General features: G+C 39.0%; 1 protein-coding gene across 4 annotated transcripts in view; it reads right to left on the bottom strand.

The window, feature by feature from the left end:
- Positions 1 to 4,501: 4,501 nt before the first annotated feature.
- The window catches only part of col12a1a (collagen, type XII, alpha 1a), a 64,611-nt gene continuing 51,449 nt past the window's right edge, over positions 4,502 to 17,663 (bottom strand). For 3 of the 4 annotated variants that reach the window (XM_015003512.2, XM_015003513.2, XM_015003515.2), the window contains 15 exons: positions 15,452 to 15,610; positions 15,077 to 15,154; positions 13,913 to 13,999; positions 13,440 to 13,493; positions 11,871 to 11,966; positions 11,499 to 11,552; positions 10,645 to 10,698; positions 10,322 to 10,375; positions 9,783 to 9,854; positions 9,662 to 9,697; positions 9,509 to 9,575; positions 9,242 to 9,424; positions 8,935 to 9,012; positions 7,739 to 7,909; positions 4,502 to 5,386 (listed from right to left, as the gene is read on the bottom strand). In XM_015003512.2, coding sequence (XP_014858998.2) covers positions 5,229 to 5,386; positions 7,739 to 7,909; positions 8,935 to 9,012; positions 9,242 to 9,424; positions 9,509 to 9,575; positions 9,662 to 9,697; positions 9,783 to 9,854; positions 10,322 to 10,375; positions 10,645 to 10,698; positions 11,499 to 11,552; positions 11,871 to 11,966; positions 13,440 to 13,493; positions 13,913 to 13,999; positions 15,077 to 15,154; positions 15,452 to 15,610 — 1,401 coding nt within the window. In that variant the 3' untranslated portion in view covers positions 4,502 to 5,228. Of the gene's footprint in view, positions 5,387 to 6,004; positions 6,335 to 7,738; positions 7,910 to 8,934; positions 9,013 to 9,241; positions 9,425 to 9,508; positions 9,576 to 9,661; positions 9,698 to 9,782; positions 9,855 to 10,321; positions 10,376 to 10,644; positions 10,699 to 11,498; positions 11,553 to 11,870; positions 11,967 to 13,439; positions 13,494 to 13,912; positions 14,000 to 15,076; positions 15,155 to 15,451; positions 15,611 to 17,663 lie in introns of those variants that run through there. The other variant, XM_015003516.2, reaches the window with a different exon arrangement.

Raw genomic sequence — 17,663 nt, 5'->3', positions numbered from 1 at the left:
CTCTCTCTCATCCTCTGAGCTCGGGTCCTCTACCAGAGGCCTGGGAGCTTGAGGGTTCTGCGCAGTATCTTGGCTGTGCCTAGAACTGCACATTTCTGGACTGAGATGTCTGATGTTGTTCCTGGGATCTGTTGTAGCCACTGCTCCAGTTTGGGGGTGACTGCTCCAAGGGCCCCGATGACCACAGGCACCACTGTGGTCTTCACCTTCCAGGTCTTTTCCAGTTTCTCTCTGAGGCCCTGGTATTTCTCCAGTTTCTCGTGCTCCTTTTTCCTGATGTTGTGGTCACTTGGTATTGCTACATCCACCACAACGGCTTTCCTCTGTTCTTTATCCACCACCACAATGTCCGGTTGGTTCGCCATTACCATCTTGTCTGTCTGGATCTGGAAGTCCCACAGGACCTTAGCTCGGTCATTCTCCACCACCTTTGGGGGTGTTCCCCACTTTGATCTCGGGGCTTCCAGTCCATATTCTGCACAGATGTTCCTGTACACTATGCCCGCCACTTGGTTATGTCGTTCCATGTACGCTTTCCCTGCCAGCATCTTGCACTCTGCTGTTATGTGCTGGACTGTCTCAGAGGCCTCCTTGCACAACCTACACCTTGGGTCTTGTCTGGTGTGGTAGATCTGAGCCTCTATTGCTCTGGTGTTTAGGGCCTGTTCCTGGGCGGCCAGGATGAGGGCCTCCGTGCTGTCCTTGAGTCCAGCTTTCTCCAGCCATTGGTAGGATTTCCTGATATCAGCCACTTCAGTTATTTGTCGGTGGTACATCCCATGTAGGGGCTTAATGGTACCTCCAGCATATATATGGAGGTGTATGGTATATATATATATATATATATATATATATATATATATATATATATATATATATATATATATATATATATATATATATATATATACAGTCATATCCCTGTGACTGTAGTACACAGTGATATATATATATATATATATATATATATATATATATATATATATATATATATATATATATATATATATATAATATATATCCCTGTGTACTACAGTCATTGGTATGAATATATCACATACTGTGATATGTACTATTTTAAATGGATACTGAAATAAATAAAATTGTATTTTATTTTTTATTTCTTGGACATTCAGTCACATGTAAAATGCTAAATAAGGACTTGGTTTGTTTTGTTTTCTTTTTTTTTTTTTTTTTTTCTCACAAAATAATTCCAGTTCTTGCAACGTAAGCTGGAGAACTACTGGTTGTGCCAAACTGGGGAGAGTTTTACTTCGCTGTTGCTTTTGGCATCTCAGTAAGTGGAAAACTTATGTCTGTGCGGTGAATGAATACTTGCCCTCTGAGGAATCAAACAGTCCTTTGAGTTCAAAAGGACTGCTTCATTCCCTTCAAAAGGTTTTAACTGGCAAGTCCAACTAAAGCTATTCCATCCTTATATGTAACTGCTTGAGCAACCAGCAGATCTTATTCTTACGGCCCCTCTGTAAATTAAAACCTTACCTCAAATTTCAATAGCACCATAATATAATGAACAAAATGGCCATTACTTTGCTAAAGTGGGTTTGAATGGAATACTGCAAAAGAATCAAGAATACTTTATGTTGTTGCAAAACTAGAGCTGGGACATAATACAATAAAAAAAAAAGGTATTGCGATAGGCATATGATCAATAGAAAATAGAAAATCTGATAGAAAATCAGATAAAGTGTAGATAATTTAATTGAACTCTGTTTCAGAACCACACGGCATTCTGAGGGATGAAGAAGGGGGAAAGACTTTAGCACTCCACTTCTCATGGCCCAGCTAAGCAAGGTGGGTGGCATCAACTACCTCACTCACTTTGGTAAGCTAACAACGACTTACTGAGTAACATCTGCAGTAGCACTTTCTTGTTGCCTCCAACGTATTCACACACTAACACAGAAACCGCATGACAGCAAACGGCAATTATCCTATTCAAAGATCTTTCTGCAGAGCATATCTAAAATATTTGAGAGAACATGCAGCATGAAGACCTAGGAGTAATGCTACTTCACATGCTGTTGGCTGGCGATTATAAAGCAGCCAGTTCAAGAGTGGCATTCATATTCCCTGTCACTGACTGGCTGTGCTCCCAAGAGTGGACACAAGGAAGACTTTGTTTCTACACACAACAAATCTGGGATAAACTTCCAGAAAATTGCAAAACAGCTGAAACACTGAGTTGCTTCCAATGAATATTAAAAACCTACCTACCTTTTATAAGTAGTAAATGCAACATTAATTGACATATGTGAGTGTCTTGATGATGTCGATTATGGCAAAATGCAAAGTTTACTCCTTTTTTTCATAATTGGTGACTGTATGGCATTTTTACGATATAAAGCATATAAAGCAATTTTAACTGTAGACATTGGCTTCTGTGGTAGTAAGATGGTCTCCACTGTGCTTATTGAGGCATTTTCAGGTATATTTGGTTTTAGTTATATGCGTTTTTAGAGAGAATCTCAAGTAATCACAGATTGTAGCTATTTGTGAGCAGTTGTGGTCTCTGACCCTTGCAAATACCAGAGGTCTACTGTACATTTGCTTGCAAATGCTTGCAGAAACAATTAAAAATTCAAATGCTGCAGTGTCCCAGTAGTAATGTTACCTAATTTCAGCCCATTCTAGGCAGACACTTTGCTCAACTTAGAAGTTAGAGTCTGATTAATTCAGGTAATAATTTTTGACCACTTGGGGGAGACTCATGTAGCACTGAAATTGCATTCTAGGTGGTCAGCTGGGACCTGGTCATAACGCACCAGGACACTGCGAATTCCAAAGCATTCATCTCCAGTATGCATGGAATGTTTTACAACAGGAGCCAATCAAAGTTAACTCAAACACTTCAAAGACCCGACAGGACTCGATGTTCTACAAAATCTCCTCCTTCTGCTGAAGTTTAGACACACATAACTGGTATGTTTCTCCGAATACCAGTTCAGATGGCAAGATTTAAAAAAAAAAAAAGAAAAACAACGTGCCAGGATTTGAACAGCCACAAGTTCTGTAGGAGCCTGAAGGAATTCATGTTCCAAAATGAACTCAGATATATGCCTAATGTCATTTGATGACCATGTAGGTTCATGAAAACATTACAGTGAAAAAGGTGTTGGGTAAGAGGAAGACCTGTGTTTAAGGCTACAGAAAAATTCTGTAAGTTTCATTTTGTCTGAAGAGGCGAATACACCGAGCACCATTTGACATGGATTCCATTGAATGTGCATAATGTTATGCAATTTTCTTGTAAGCGTTTTAATATATGTGAAGTAAGGCAACAGCTGCTCCCACACGTAAAATACTTTTTTTTCATACCTAATAAAATACAAGCCTCTGTAAGCTTTCAGTTTTTTGTTTTTTTTAGAAGTGTTTCACAATTTCCTTAGGCATATCAAGATATAGCAGGCCAACATAAAAGGTTTTCTTTTGCGGGGAGTTTTCACACGCCTGTTCACTGTGGTGATCTTGACCTTAGTGCTTCACTCCCAGTTTAATCTCTGGCATTTGTTCAGAACTTCTCTGGCCTGTTTTTCTTTCATCAAAAAACATCTCGTTTAGGTCCTGTTGTGTCATTAGACGTGCTCAATCGGCAGAAATATCAGCGCATCACAGGTATTGGCTCAAATGCGTCTGCAATGTTTCCGCATAGACATTCTAGCATAATCCTGATGGGATGAATGCCAAGTTATGAAAAAGCTGCAGTTCATGTGATGGTGAAGTTCTTTTCAAACTCCCTCCTGTCTCTTGCCATACTATCCAGGCACAAGCTGACTTTCTGGAGAGCTCAAAATAAAAAATATCTTATGCTGTCAAAATAAATAAAGGTTAGAACTTCAAAGCATATCTTCAGGACTTGCACGGAGAGAAATCAGGTCTGTCGCTCATGACCAAACAAACTCCTTCAGAGGAATTTAGACTCAACACCAGCTGTAGATCTGACATTTTGATGGTCTTGGCAACCGAGCTTTGGCTTTAGAGGCCATACACTATTGGGCTTTGCACATTTTCTTATGTGAAAACCACAGTGTTATTGGAATTGTATGTGGAAATCCAATGGAAAGTAATGCTTTACTGTTAAGTTGAATGAACATGGATTACATGGTTTTCAAAATATTAACAAAAATTAAAATCCGAAAAGTGAAGTATGCAATTGTATTAGGCTAAATTTATCCTGTTACAAATAAAATCCAACGCCAAACTAGAAAGATGGTTATTGAAAAGGAAGACAACAATGCTAAGCCTGAATAATAAAAAATAATAATCATTGAGTATTTAGGTGAATCTGAAGGCAATTATTTACACTATTTTTCATCAGGGTAAATGAGGTTGAATGACCCTTCAGTATCATTTTCCGTTTACTTCACAATTATGTACTACTTTAATGCAATCAAATACATTGCATCATTCTGCTTCTATAGGGACATAGAAGTTCAGTTCATCAAACTCATACAAAAATGAGGAAATATCCAGACAAGTGTAACATTTTCAGTAGTTTTATTGAAAAATGCCTCTTCCGTTTCAGAAATAAATAAGAAAATAAGGCTGTGTGTAAATTCACAAAATGTGCAGTTGAAACAGTTGGAAAAAAGCAATCCTATATCCATAGTTTTGCCACCAAATCCAAACTGCTTTGACAGAAAAAAAAAGGGAAAAAAACAACAACTATATTCTGACTTCAGTAAATATACAACATATTCATGCAATGTAACATTTGGTAACACACACAAAAAAAAAACAGATCTGATTTGCTACAGTTAGTCAGAATAACTCATTGTTTACAGGCGGCAATAAAAATGGCACAAAACTGAAATTGTTGGGCATAAAATAGTTTGCAACCAGTGAAGGATCTGAAAAAGCGAAACGTTTTGAAATCGGAAACAATTCAGGCATTTGGTTACTGTCTACGAACACACATACTGGACTACTTTGTTGTCGTTTTTCACATGACTAGTGCTTTACAAACTTGAGTCTGATGAACACTTGCAGGTATATTACAGGCAGACACGAAAGGGAAACATTTAGCAAGCACACAGGTCTGTAACAAAGCTAGTCTACTTGCTACACTTTCTTGTGTCAAAAATATATTTATATATATGTTCAATAAAGCCAGAGGTATCAAACCCACATAAGTATTTGTTTTGCTCTGCGTACCCTCTTTAAATGTTTGGGAATTATTTATTCTGGGAAATCCTGTTTGTATGTAGCTATGATGCCAGTCTTCCTGTATTATCTGATTGTAGTGACCTCTGTCTTCGCTGGCCTCTGGAGTCACCGCGTGACTGTATTGTCTCATATTCTCCAAATTGTCCAACTGGCTCCACAGGTATAGTCTCTACCTCAGGTGCAGGCTGGTAGCGGGTGGCTAAAAAAATATTTGGCCAATTAAAAGAATAATAATAATAAAATAAAATAGCATGTGGCTTCAATACAGTTTTGCATTGAACAATTTTAATACTATACTGTAGACTTAACAAATGTTCTTGTTAGAAATAGAAATTATTGCCTCCTTTAGTACCACAAAAACAAATGAAAACTAAAACACCTTTAAATTTAATTTCAAACTTTTACAGTAAAATCCAACATGATATTTCATTTTTTAAAAAGTGGTAAAATGACCAGCTTATACCACTATCAAAAAAAAAAACAAAAACAAAAAAAAAACATGAATTGGCTGGAGAAACACATTTTGCACTGACTCAACCAATGTACACAAATACCATGATGACTAAATAAACAAATGAAACATGCTTTAGTCTGGATCAGAGCTACAGAGCTAAAAGGTCACTAAAGCGTCATGAACAGGGTTTATGCCAAGTGTAAGTAAGCAGTGGGTTATGAGGCACAAGCTCAATGAAAAGGTTAACATGAATTTTCTTTTCTTTATTATTAGTAAAATGTCCCGGTTCAGTCATTTACAAAGCAAAAAGAAAAGAAAAATGAGCTTTATTTACACCTCTATTATTATTATTCTGATATCCTCTTTGTTAGTAGCTGAGTTGGTCGGTTTGTACATGCTGCGTCCTTCGTAGAAAATGCCCAGTCTCTGTTTTTTTTTTCCCCCCATTGGCTTGTAGTTCAATATGCAAACAGGCCAGCAGGTTGCCATCACTGTAGCTTGTAGCCGTGACATCGTGTTAGTGCCAGCACGCTCCGTTTTCTTTCTTTTTGCATTTTTTTTTTCCTTTTGTAATGTTAAATATGTCCATGGTGATTATTCTTACAAGCCCCAAAACAAGTGGACAAACATCTCAGAAACAGGATCTCAGAATGTAAGCGGCACTGACGACTTAGAAAGTTTACTATGCCAAACCTGAAAACAGTTCAAAAAGGGTGTGCGTTACTAGCAGTTAATTAATGTGCAATGTAAGTCATCATACATCAGCTAATTGCTTTCATGCAACTTTCAAAACTAAACATCAAATGTCAGGAGGTATTAAAATGTAGTATTTTACAAGAGGTCCCTCCTATTCCCAGAATACCTGTTGTAAAACTTAGCAACGTGGGCTTGCCAAAGTTCTGGCTTCGTTCACATTAGAAATAATACACATGGGATTGTAGTATTTTGACCTATGTTTTCAGTGTAAAAAATTTATAAGATGGATGGTTAATCTGGCTAGAAGTCACATGCTTGGGGTCTCTTGGTGGCTAATTAGTGCGCTAAAGCTCCACAAAGAAAGACCTCCAAAGCCAAAAGTGTCACATTATTTGGATCCTTCTTAAAAGTAGAATTAACACTTTGGCCTCAGCAACATAAAAGGAACATTAGCTAAAAGAGGCTATAAAGTCAAGAAACTATAGTTATAATCGGCTGTCTGAAACTTTGCGCCATGTAGAAAATTCTCTAAAATGGCATTTCTAAATGATTAGTATGAGGCCAAAATTAAACTCAACACCAACCATATTCCAATTATTTATTGTTTTTTTACTTCAAAGGAAAGTACAGAGTCTGTGTAGCAGAACAACTTTCAATTAAGTTTTTTCTGCATGTGATAAACTGAAAAGTCATTGCAAGCTGAAATATCAATGGTTTAGTTTCGTTTGACTGATAAATGGACTGAAGTAACTCTGATGAGTATTTGATTAAACTAAAGAAATTTCTTCCAAAGTTTCATTGCGATGATAATTGTAACTATCTAACTGCTGTATGAGTCGCATTTCATTTGCGGGAAACTGAACAGTTTGCAGTTTAGCGGAAGGAAAGTTATAAGGAAAAAGTTTTATCAAAACACTGATTCGATCCTTTCAGCTCTAATGTGAGAATTTGTTATAATTCCTGGAAATGCATAAAAACACTACTTATCACTGTTTTCATCATACTTTGATTTAAATATCAAAGATTTTGACGTACAAAACAGTATAACACTATGTTAGCACCAACAAAGCGAGTCGCAAAGAGCTCCATGGTGAAGATTTCAGACAGTTAAGGCATCTGCATAATGTAATTACTTTACACTATGTCCTGTTTTTTCAAGACATGGCTTTCATATACAGTTTATGTCAAAGTTCTGCTTTTTAATCTATGTGTTCTAGTCCTTCACATTGGGTCTGAACGGGTTTTAACTTTGTTTAATAACTATTAGGAACCCCTACATAAAAACCTCCAAACATCATCAATAAAGTATAGCAATGAGTTGCAAATATAATTAGTCTGCATACATTTCACCTATTTTTTTACAAGTCAAACCATGCGGGACTTAGACAGTAGTGGGTGTACCTGTGTATCCTTGTCCATTATATGGAATGCCCACACACTGAGAGGAGTCGCAGTATCCAGGGGGGCCTGGTGGTCCCCTCACACCTGGAACACCTTGACGGCCTTGAGGCCCACGAGGCCCAGAGGAACCAGAAGGACCCGGGGGACCTGTTCTCGACTCTCCTGGTGGCCCTGCACAAGAGAGTGAGGACCGTTTAGGAAAAGGGAGTCCCTCTGGAATTTGAGTGACATCACCTGTAAACTTTCCGTGGAAACATTTTGGGGTCATGGAGCTGCAGTTTCAATTTTTCAACTGCTCAATTAGAGAGTTTGACTAAGAACAAAACAAAAAAAAGCGAGACACAGTCTGGGGTTGAGTGGAGTTACCCCCAGCCCATCTGTCTAGACAGCACAAACTCAGGATGGAATTTTCCCCTTTCGCCCCCCCCTCCACTCCCCCCACTTCTCCGCAAAGTGAATCCATGTGTTGTCAATGCAGTCACCAAGGAAAGCTCATTCTCCAACAATCTACATCTCTTCACCCTCTCTCCCCACCCCCAACACACGCACTCATAGAACTGAGTCATCAGTGTAGACTTCCTCTCTCTAGTCCTTGGTGTTTTCTCACTTTATTCAGAAACAGAGTCTCTTCAGTGTTTGCTGTTGAGTAACAGACATAAGTAAACGTTTCCTGTTGCTTTGATTTGAACTGCAAAAGGGACGGAAATGCTATAGAAAATCATAGAATGCATTTAGGAAAACATTCTAAAAACATAAGAAATTTTAGATGTTTCTACTACAGCATATCGGCTCAGAGTTAGAATGGACAAAACTAGTCCATTTAGTTTTAATTTAATCCTTCCTGAATATATAACCACCATTAGCTCTGAATAGTCAAATGTGCTGGCAAAACATGACATTCATATGAGAGAACCCCCACCGGGAAAAAAGGAAAAAATAGATGGGAATTTATGTACTGTGACAGCCCAAATAAATGTGTTGAATTGTAAGCATAGACTGCTTTTGTCCAAATAGATACAACAGAGGAAGTTTCATATTACTGACTCTGGCGAAGTTTTGCCAGTGCAAAAAAAAAAAAAAAAAAAAAAAAGAACGCAAACGTTTAGTATAATTTGGTGACCTTGGACCTGTTGTAATTTGATATTTAAGTTGATTTCCTTCTTTAGAAAATATCAAAATAACATTAGCTGTATTACCCGGTGGTCCAGCTGGGCCTCTTTGTCCTCTAATATCGTTTCCAGGGGCTCCTCTTTCCCCTTTTTCTCCTGGTAAACCTGCAAAAAAAAAAAAAAAAAAAGAAAAGAAAAATGAAGAAAAGGAATTAAACACTAACACCCTTAACACGCCGTTCCCCAGCATGAAACATGGTGGTGGCAGCATCATGATGTGGTTATACAGATTAAGGAAATGTTGATTAATATAAATTATTTTGGGTCCTTTTTGTTGCTCAACATTAAAATTATTACAAACAGTCAATATATCCTCATGACTTCTGAAAAGTACCTCTTTCTCCTTGATTTCCAGGCAATCCTGGAGTTCCAGGGAATCCAGATCTTCCAGGTTGTCCGGGCTCTCCTCGGGATCCAGGCTCACCTGGAGGGCCGGGAAGGCCTGGAGGCCCAGGAGTGTTGCTGCGATATCCGGAGGGAATCTGGTTGAGCAGCACATCAATTCTGCTCATCTGGCCTGCAAAATTCAAATGGATTTCATCAAGTAGAACTTGTCAAGGACTATTAAACTGGCAGAAGCTTGGGAGATGTTTTTGCTCACTGTTCACAAGCTGTTCACAAACTTGTCTGGCAATGGAACGCATCATGTTCTGGGATGCAAAGTCTCCCTGGAAATCAAAGACAGCCTAATGAAGACAAGAGTCCCTTTTCCTGACACAGAAATGTGTAAAACTTGCATTTAGATACAACCTACCTTCTCTCCCTTTTCTCCTTTAAGGCCAACAGGTCCCTTTCAAAAACAACAACTAAGTCAAGTCAAGCATAAAACATTTTCTTTCATCATATATTTTTTTATTTAAGTAGTCGGTACATACTGGGCTTCCTGGGTCTCCTGGTTTGCCTGGTTTTCCAGTGATCCCTGGTATACCTGGATTTCCAGGACTTCCCTAAAAAATACATATATTTGAAATCTTTCTTAGTAAATCGTAGCGCAACATTTTACTCCGGCTCCCAGTTAACAGTTGTATAACAAGCGTCAAGTTGGGATTTGTGCTCTGACATCTGCAGTGGGGGAAAATCAGCTGCCAAGAACAGCGGAGTACATGGAAGTGCATGTACACCAGCCATCACGCTAATGACTCTTGTGGCACTCTGGATGCTATAGACCATGTGCGCTCTGTTAACATGATGGCTGGATTAAGCAGATTCAGACCACCGCAAAAGGGAAAATGAGAGATGCATGCATCATTCTCGCAAAAGTTGGGGAGCCAGTCTGGTTTTTATGTGCTGTTCCAGCAGCGTGGAACTGTGGAGCCAGAGGAGCCGTTTTTTTTTTTTTGTTTTTTTTGCAGATATACAATATCAGTAAAATAAAGGACTAAGCATTATTTATTTGGTACCTATAGATACTCACCATGGGTCCGGGTGGGCCTCTGGGTCCAGATGGCCCCTCTTTTCCTGGTGGCCCCTTTAAAAGAAACAACACGCAGTCACATGTGAGTTACAGCTCCTTGGGGAGCATGGTAGTTTAATATATCATTGTCATAATCTAAGGGGCCTTTTTTGCCTTAAGGGTGCCTTTTTAACGTATGGAGTAACACCTTTACAGGCTTAAGTACATGTGAATACAGTTAAACACCAACAGCTTACTCAAGACACCATATGACGTTAGAGAGCTTGATTCATTTTAAGGGCTTTTGACTCTATACGTACTCCATGCTAGGATGGAATTCTTACCCGAGCTCCGCTTGGTCCAACAGGGCCCAGAGGACCGCGTGGCCCAGGAGGACCCTGGGAAAAAAAACACACATACTTTACCATAAACAAATCACCAAAAACTGTGTCCATTTATGTAGCCCTCCTAGTGAGTATAAAGGCTTTTAATATGCTGAAAATGCACTTCTTTCGTACATATTTAGCCAAAGATAACACATTGTTTTGCTTGAAGAACTCTAAAATGTCTCCTGTGTCTCATATGATCGTTGGTCTTCTACAACAGGCCACATTAGGTCAAATTGCAAAGATGCGCTGCTGCCAATAGCCTCTGAACATTACAGGGTGGGTTTTTCTCCCATACTTTCTTATTTCAAGCCCAAGCAGTGGTGATTTCCTCCCCAGCTCAATGGTGGGAGTTGAATGAATGACATCAGCTGGATAAAATCACCCTTTCGCCACATGATTTTCGCTCCATGGTAAACGGCTCAAACTTGACTGCTGACATAAGTAACAGAAATGTAAAGAGCCTCTATGAACTTTGGTTACTTGCTCAAACACCTAGAGGTCACGTTAAGCCTTTCTAAATCCCATTCTGCTTCAGTTACACAGATCTTTTATTGTCTGGAGAAACAAATAACATCTATACCTCATATCAATTTAAGGCATCTATACCTTATATCAATTTAAGGCATATCGGTCCTCTTGTCACTCAAGAGGACCGAATTAAGAGTTTGGTCTCCCTTAGGGTTGGCATGATAGAGCTCCTGAATCATCCTGATTATTGGACTAAATTCACATTCCAGTGTAAATGCTGCTCCCTGTGGATAGTTTCTAGTTTCCTGATCATAAACCACAAATGAGTAAAAGGTTCTTACTTGCAAACCAGTAATGCCTGGATCTCCACGATCTCCCTTAGGTCCTGGGCGACCCTGCAAACATAGGAAGAGGACAAAGAAAGGATTGCAGACTTTACTTTACCCATTCATTTGTTCCATGTTTGTGATTGATGGGATATGTTTAATAGGATCAGTAAAGAAAATAACAGCGCTCTCTGGATGTCTGGAAGGTAGAAGAGGGGAGGGAGATGTATTTTGACGCCAGTTATAAATCCCACTAAGTGCAGAATTGCAGTAAAGGTTGGATCAGGCATTCTTCACCAATCAGAAGGTAGGCAGGGAATGCAAATGCTACAATTAACAAAACACAGTTCATTGCAAAAAAGGATTTGTCAATGAAAATTAACTTACAGGTTCTCCAGGCCGAGAAAGTCCTGCAGGGCCTTGTGGACCTGGCGGCCCCATCGTACCTGGGAGTCCTGACTCACCACGGGGTCCCATTGGACCCTGCGGCAATACACACATCATCAGCAAGGTGGTAGAAAATCACAATATTTGGAAAGAAGGTTAAAGTCAAACTCAATTATGCCCGACACTGTGCTGACAGATGATTCGTTGTTTAACAATGACAGTTCTGGGAAATGGACCTTCAAAATATTTGACGTGGGCCTCCTTGAAGTTTACTGTGGGGAAATATGCATTTAACTGTTTTCAGATGTGTGCAATTTCTATGAAGAGGAGAAATTAAACTTTAAGAGGCAGACCTCTGGAATAGTTTACTTTGTTATCTAACCACTGCTGATATTCTAGATTTACAACTCTTGTAAATCTAGAATACAAGATTTATGCATTTTCTGAATACAAGATGCATAAAATACGAGATTTTATCCATTCTGTCATGATATGATCATAAACTGCAAAGGATTTTATTGTAATTATATGTGATAGACCAATAGAAAATAGTGCATAATTATAAATTAAAAGGAAAATTATGCATTATTTTGACTATAAGATGGAAGTGTACTAAGTCCCAGAATTGAATTCTTTCTAAGACCACCTTTTATTGTTATTACAGCTGCAAGTGTTTTGCAGCATGTATCTACAAGCTTTGCTCATCTAGAAACGGCCCATCCTTGCTTTTTAAAATATTATAGCGGAAGCTCAATCAGATTCAACAAACAGAATCTGTAAGAGGGATTTCTAAGTCATGCACTCAAGTCCCATCGAAATTCTGGCACAGGCCATTGTAACCATAGGCTTCGCACCTCAATAAAGGGCAGTTCATTTTGTTGTGCTTCGATACAATAACAATAAAATCATTCTGATTCTGATTCAGATAAGGGATGTGGGTGCTTTCACATCCACAGTTTTCTTAATGAGACCGTTAAGTACACTCAGTTTCCCCACAGTTTTGCACAAAACATGTACTTCTGTGGGTATGGGTTTGTATTTATACCGTTAATATGAGCGTGCAGCGAGGCTGATGTGAGCACAGGTATCTGGGTTAACAAACACCATAAGCGGTGTTGAGTGTTTAAATTTCACAAATGGTTAGATAAACACTTTGCACACCCTGATATTTAGACGATGATTTATTAGCAATATACTGTGCAGCTTTACTTTTCTGAAAAGGCCAGATTTGTGGAATGCACAGCAGTCCTTGTTGACAGACTTTGCAGCTCCTGCAGACCCACCAGGTGCCCCTTGGCTGCATGGGTTATCGTTTATTGGCCTAACCCTGCTTTAAATTTTTCCACAACTTCATTCCTGACATGTCTGCTGTGCGTGTTGATCTAAACGATGCTGTTTGCTCACAGGTGGTTTTTATTTACTAATTAGATGACCGTAAAGAAGTTCAAGAGGTAGTACAACTTTTGCCCAACCGTGTGTAAAAACAAACAGCAGTGGTACAGGACACAATAATGGTATTCACTAGTAACAATTTTCAGCATGCCTTGAGTGATTTAAATTTGAACTCACAGGGTTCCCAGGTGTTCCTCTATCTCCTCGAGGTCCTTTAGTACCTGGACTGCCCTGAAAAAAGTGAAGAGGCAGAAACACAGGCTAAGCGTAACAACAGAAGCAAATTCTGAAAACCTTAAACCCCAGGCAATAGGACTTCCTAGCAGGGCCTAAGTGAGTTTACTGAGTACACATATTGCAGACTGTTGTTTTATCATGAAACATTTATCTCTTGACACTCATCCCTAAGCACTCATTTCTTTGCAAGACGTTAGCTTCATTCTTTGTACTGCTTTCTCCATTTGGAGAAAAAAAAAAAAAGGATTTTGCAAGAAACATTCTCGGCTGCATGAAGTTCAAACTGTGCAAAGAACGTGCAACCCAAGTGGAAAACAGTATGGCTTTATCATTATCTTCAAAACATCTAAGACTTCTGAGAAAACAATTTTATCAGGCGAGGACAGACAAAAAGCAGTGATAGCGAGGTTTACCGAAGGTCCAGGAGGCCCCTGGGGCCCGATACTGTCCTGTGTACAAGTACAGGAGTGGGGAAGGGAAGGACACTTGGCCTCATCTCGCTGGAGGGAAAGAAGATGCAGAGATAAAAATGTAACATACATGCTTGCTTTAGTTTTATTATTCTCCCTTTTAAACTCTTACACCTGAAGACATTTCCTGGCAATCTAAAACAGAGGAAATTAATTTCATGATCTTATCCTGGAAATCTCTGTCTTTTGCTTTGCTAGGGATTTATAAAAGACGAGACAATTTTGTAACCCAAAAAAATGGCAAGAATAGATTAATGTTGAAAGTGTGACACAGAAAATAGGGCTTTAAGTCCAAAATGCTGCAGCTGCAGATTCATTTCACATTTCTGCATTGTTGCCTTTAAGCATAACGAATTACAACTCCAATCATTGATGTGATGTGTTCATATCTGGAGAAAATTACACATAAATTGCTTGTAATTGGCTAAAAGTGCAAGTATCATGTATTTCCCACAGAACACAAATGAATCTTTTTACTGTCTGCTACGTGAGCCAAAGGAAGGAGTTCTTTTTATGCAATTGGGACTCATGCTTCATATAGTCAAATTATCAAAATTACCCAGGATACAAAGTTCTTTCCAGACAATTTGAGATGTTTTTTTTTCTCTCTCTCTCTCTCTAAACAGCTGTTTTTTGCCATAGAACAAGAAATTTTGTGGTGTATTTTTCAGATTGCCCATCATATAACTTGCTGGAATTAGAAATGTCGGTAGATTTTTCAGAAATCTCAGCGTTGTTGATCGACAATCTCGAGGTGACAGAGGATCTGCTGTTTTAGAAATGAGGTCTGCGAGGCTAATTAAAGATGCTAATGACAACCTGAAATGTAAACACGGTTGTCCTTTTCATTTTTGTCTTCGTTTCAACACATTTAGCGTATTTGTAGAGCAAGCACCCCATATATATCGATCAATGTCCAAACTTGGAGCCTTTGCTGCATATCTTCCTTCCTCTCTCTTTGCCCATTTATTCACTGATGAACTATAAAATCAACCAACATTCCTAGACGCAAGACCGTTATTTCACAAACAATGTGAGAAACTGTAATATGTCAATATCTATCCCATTCCTATTTTGAATGGTTTGGAAGTCTAAAATGACACTTACTGTGGCTGGCAGCTCGCAGCATTTGTCTCGGCTAATCCAGCTCAAGCTACAGACAATATCGAACATCTGGAGCTGGAACTACAAGATACAAGATGAGGGAGAATGCATTGAAGGCTGTTTCAAATAATTCCCATTCCTAATAAAAAAAAAAAAAAGTACAGAGTTAAAAAAAAAAAAAAAAATACAATAGGATCCAGGGAGAAATGGAGGCTTGCAGACTTTCATTCTTTCAACAGCCAACCCTGGGAATAGTTAACATTTAGCTGAAGCATTAATGCACTACAGATTTGAGATGTTCATTGTTTTGAACGCTGCTAGATCCTCTTCCAGATGTCACTTTTGCATTTTAACAAGCTTGGCTTGTTTTGCTCTTACTGTTGCTGAGGTCTTCTTTGAACCTGAAGACTTGACCATCTTGCCAAGCACTTCGTAGCCCTCCAGCGTAATGTTGTTGGCCTCCTTGATGGGTTTCTCTGCCACCTCTTGGCAGTCCACAGTGAGTTTGACTTTTTCTGGTGAGATGGTAATGTGAATCTAGAAGAGACAGACAATAGAGAGGGGGAAGCTTTTAACAAAACATCCTTGTCTTATTGGAACACCACCTGTACCCAATTTATTCATGCACAATAAATCTGTGCATTGGAAATTTAAAAAGATGGTGCTGGGACTCATTTATATTTTTGAAGAGATGTGCTTGTTCTCAAAAAGAGAACAATAAGGCCCTATAGTAACTGTATTCCGCTTCATTTGGGGAGTTCAGAAGTCTTAAGCCTATAAAACACCTTGTTAAGCACATATGAAATTACCCAGAAAACCTTTTTGATATAGCAAAAAACTTGATGCATCTAGACCTTAAAAATCTATGCAACAGCTAACTATTCATCTGTGGTCCGTGATTATATAACGACTGAGCGATAAAAGTGCCAAATTCTTGGATTTCCTGTGCATAGAGGCCCGATCCGCACATCTTGAAACAATATCTTCTGCGGCTCGCCATCAGAAGTCCTACACTTTCCATACTTTTCTCTTTGCAGTTGCACATTTTCCCCCACTCTAAAGCCAAACAAGATCTCTTTATGTCAGGAAAAAGCTTGCTACCATTTCTCTCCACAAAGCTATATCAACCACAAACCAGACCATAGTTCCTGGCAACTATTCACAAAATTACAGTCTACTTCCTTGGAAGCAGATCAAACTATTTGGTGGACCACAAAGGGGAAAGAGGTGCCATTTATTCCAGGGTCCTGGCATAAATGTGAACCGTGATGCCCTTCAGGGTTCCCCAAACCTATGAAAATACTGAAATCAATAAAAAGTAAATCTAGCGAAAAACTATCCTGGGAGGATTCAAAGCTCCCTCAACTGAGTTGTGAGATGGTTCCAATGCAAGAATGCATTGACAAATTGGTCATCTTAATGAATTGCTAACAATTTGTTTTGTTGCTTCAGCTCTCTGCATGTTGACTCCAGCTCTGCTTTAACTGATTAAACATCTTTGCATGATTCCCAGCAGATAGAGTTTTATTTTTCCTGGCTCCCTCTTCCCTGTTCTGTCATCTTCCAAAATCCCAAACCGTGAAAGACAGTGTTTTAATTTCATTTATACACGAACAATTTTATTTCTCTATGAAAACACAAGTTTGTATTTTCTGGAGTGAAACACAATAAACACTGAGAGATGATTCTCATTTACACTGACATTAAAACTATGCTGCGACTAATCCTGAAACCCAAAGTTCGCATTATTATCTTATCTTTTTAAAAGGAAGTTTCAGATTTCTGTTTGTGCATGCAAAGGAGAAGGAAAATAAGAACATCTTGAATTTCCTCTATACTTGGCTTGAACTTTTTGTAACGTGACGATCACATCAGCAAAGTGTGGGAGAGCAACAGGGGTCATTTTTAGGACCATTGCTATGTAGCATCTTCAACAACAATCTCCGATCTATATGTAGCATTGATGTTATGATGAATAAAGATTGAATTAAAAAAAAAAATACTACTCAGGGAACTTGCTGTGCAAAACCAAGTACTTTTAGTCAAAACCAACAAAGGGCTGAAAAGGCTGATCACTGTTGGTGAGATTTCAGCTCGGATGCCAAAAACACACACTCTTTGAGGTCAACCAAAAAGGGCCAAAATGTTTCAAAAAACCACTGACAACATGTAAACTCAAACCACCACCGCAGGCAGCGCCAGCACTTACTTTGCAGACCAACAAATAAGCAGCTAGGTAGACCACTGCGGACTCGCCAGCTCATGGAATGGCAACACTTCACCACCAAATAGCCACCCGGTGCACAATCAGACAACAGCCTTCACAACGGCCACAAGCTGAGAGAACCGAAACACACACACGTACGTTCAGAGATTACTCTGCCTTCCAACCAGACAAGCGAAGAAACGTTTAATTTTCATCAACTGCTGAGCCAGCGTTTTCCAAAGAGCCATTCATTCATGAAGTTAGCTCACAATTAGTTGCGTAGTTGTCGAATGGTTGACCTGCAAAACTATTTAGTGTCCTCTGATGTTCGGGCCAGCACATCTCTCGAGTGAACTTTGATGTTGGATAAGACTCTTGCTCATA

The sequence above is a fragment of the Poecilia mexicana genome, unplaced genomic scaffold (assembly GCF_051168715.1).
Source record: "Poecilia mexicana isolate PSO_F unplaced genomic scaffold, ASM5116871v1 scaffold_22, whole genome shotgun sequence".
NCBI classification, from domain to species: domain Eukaryota; kingdom Metazoa; phylum Chordata; class Actinopteri; order Cyprinodontiformes; family Poeciliidae; genus Poecilia; species Poecilia mexicana.
This window is presented reverse-complemented; position numbering and strand designations above follow the sequence as displayed.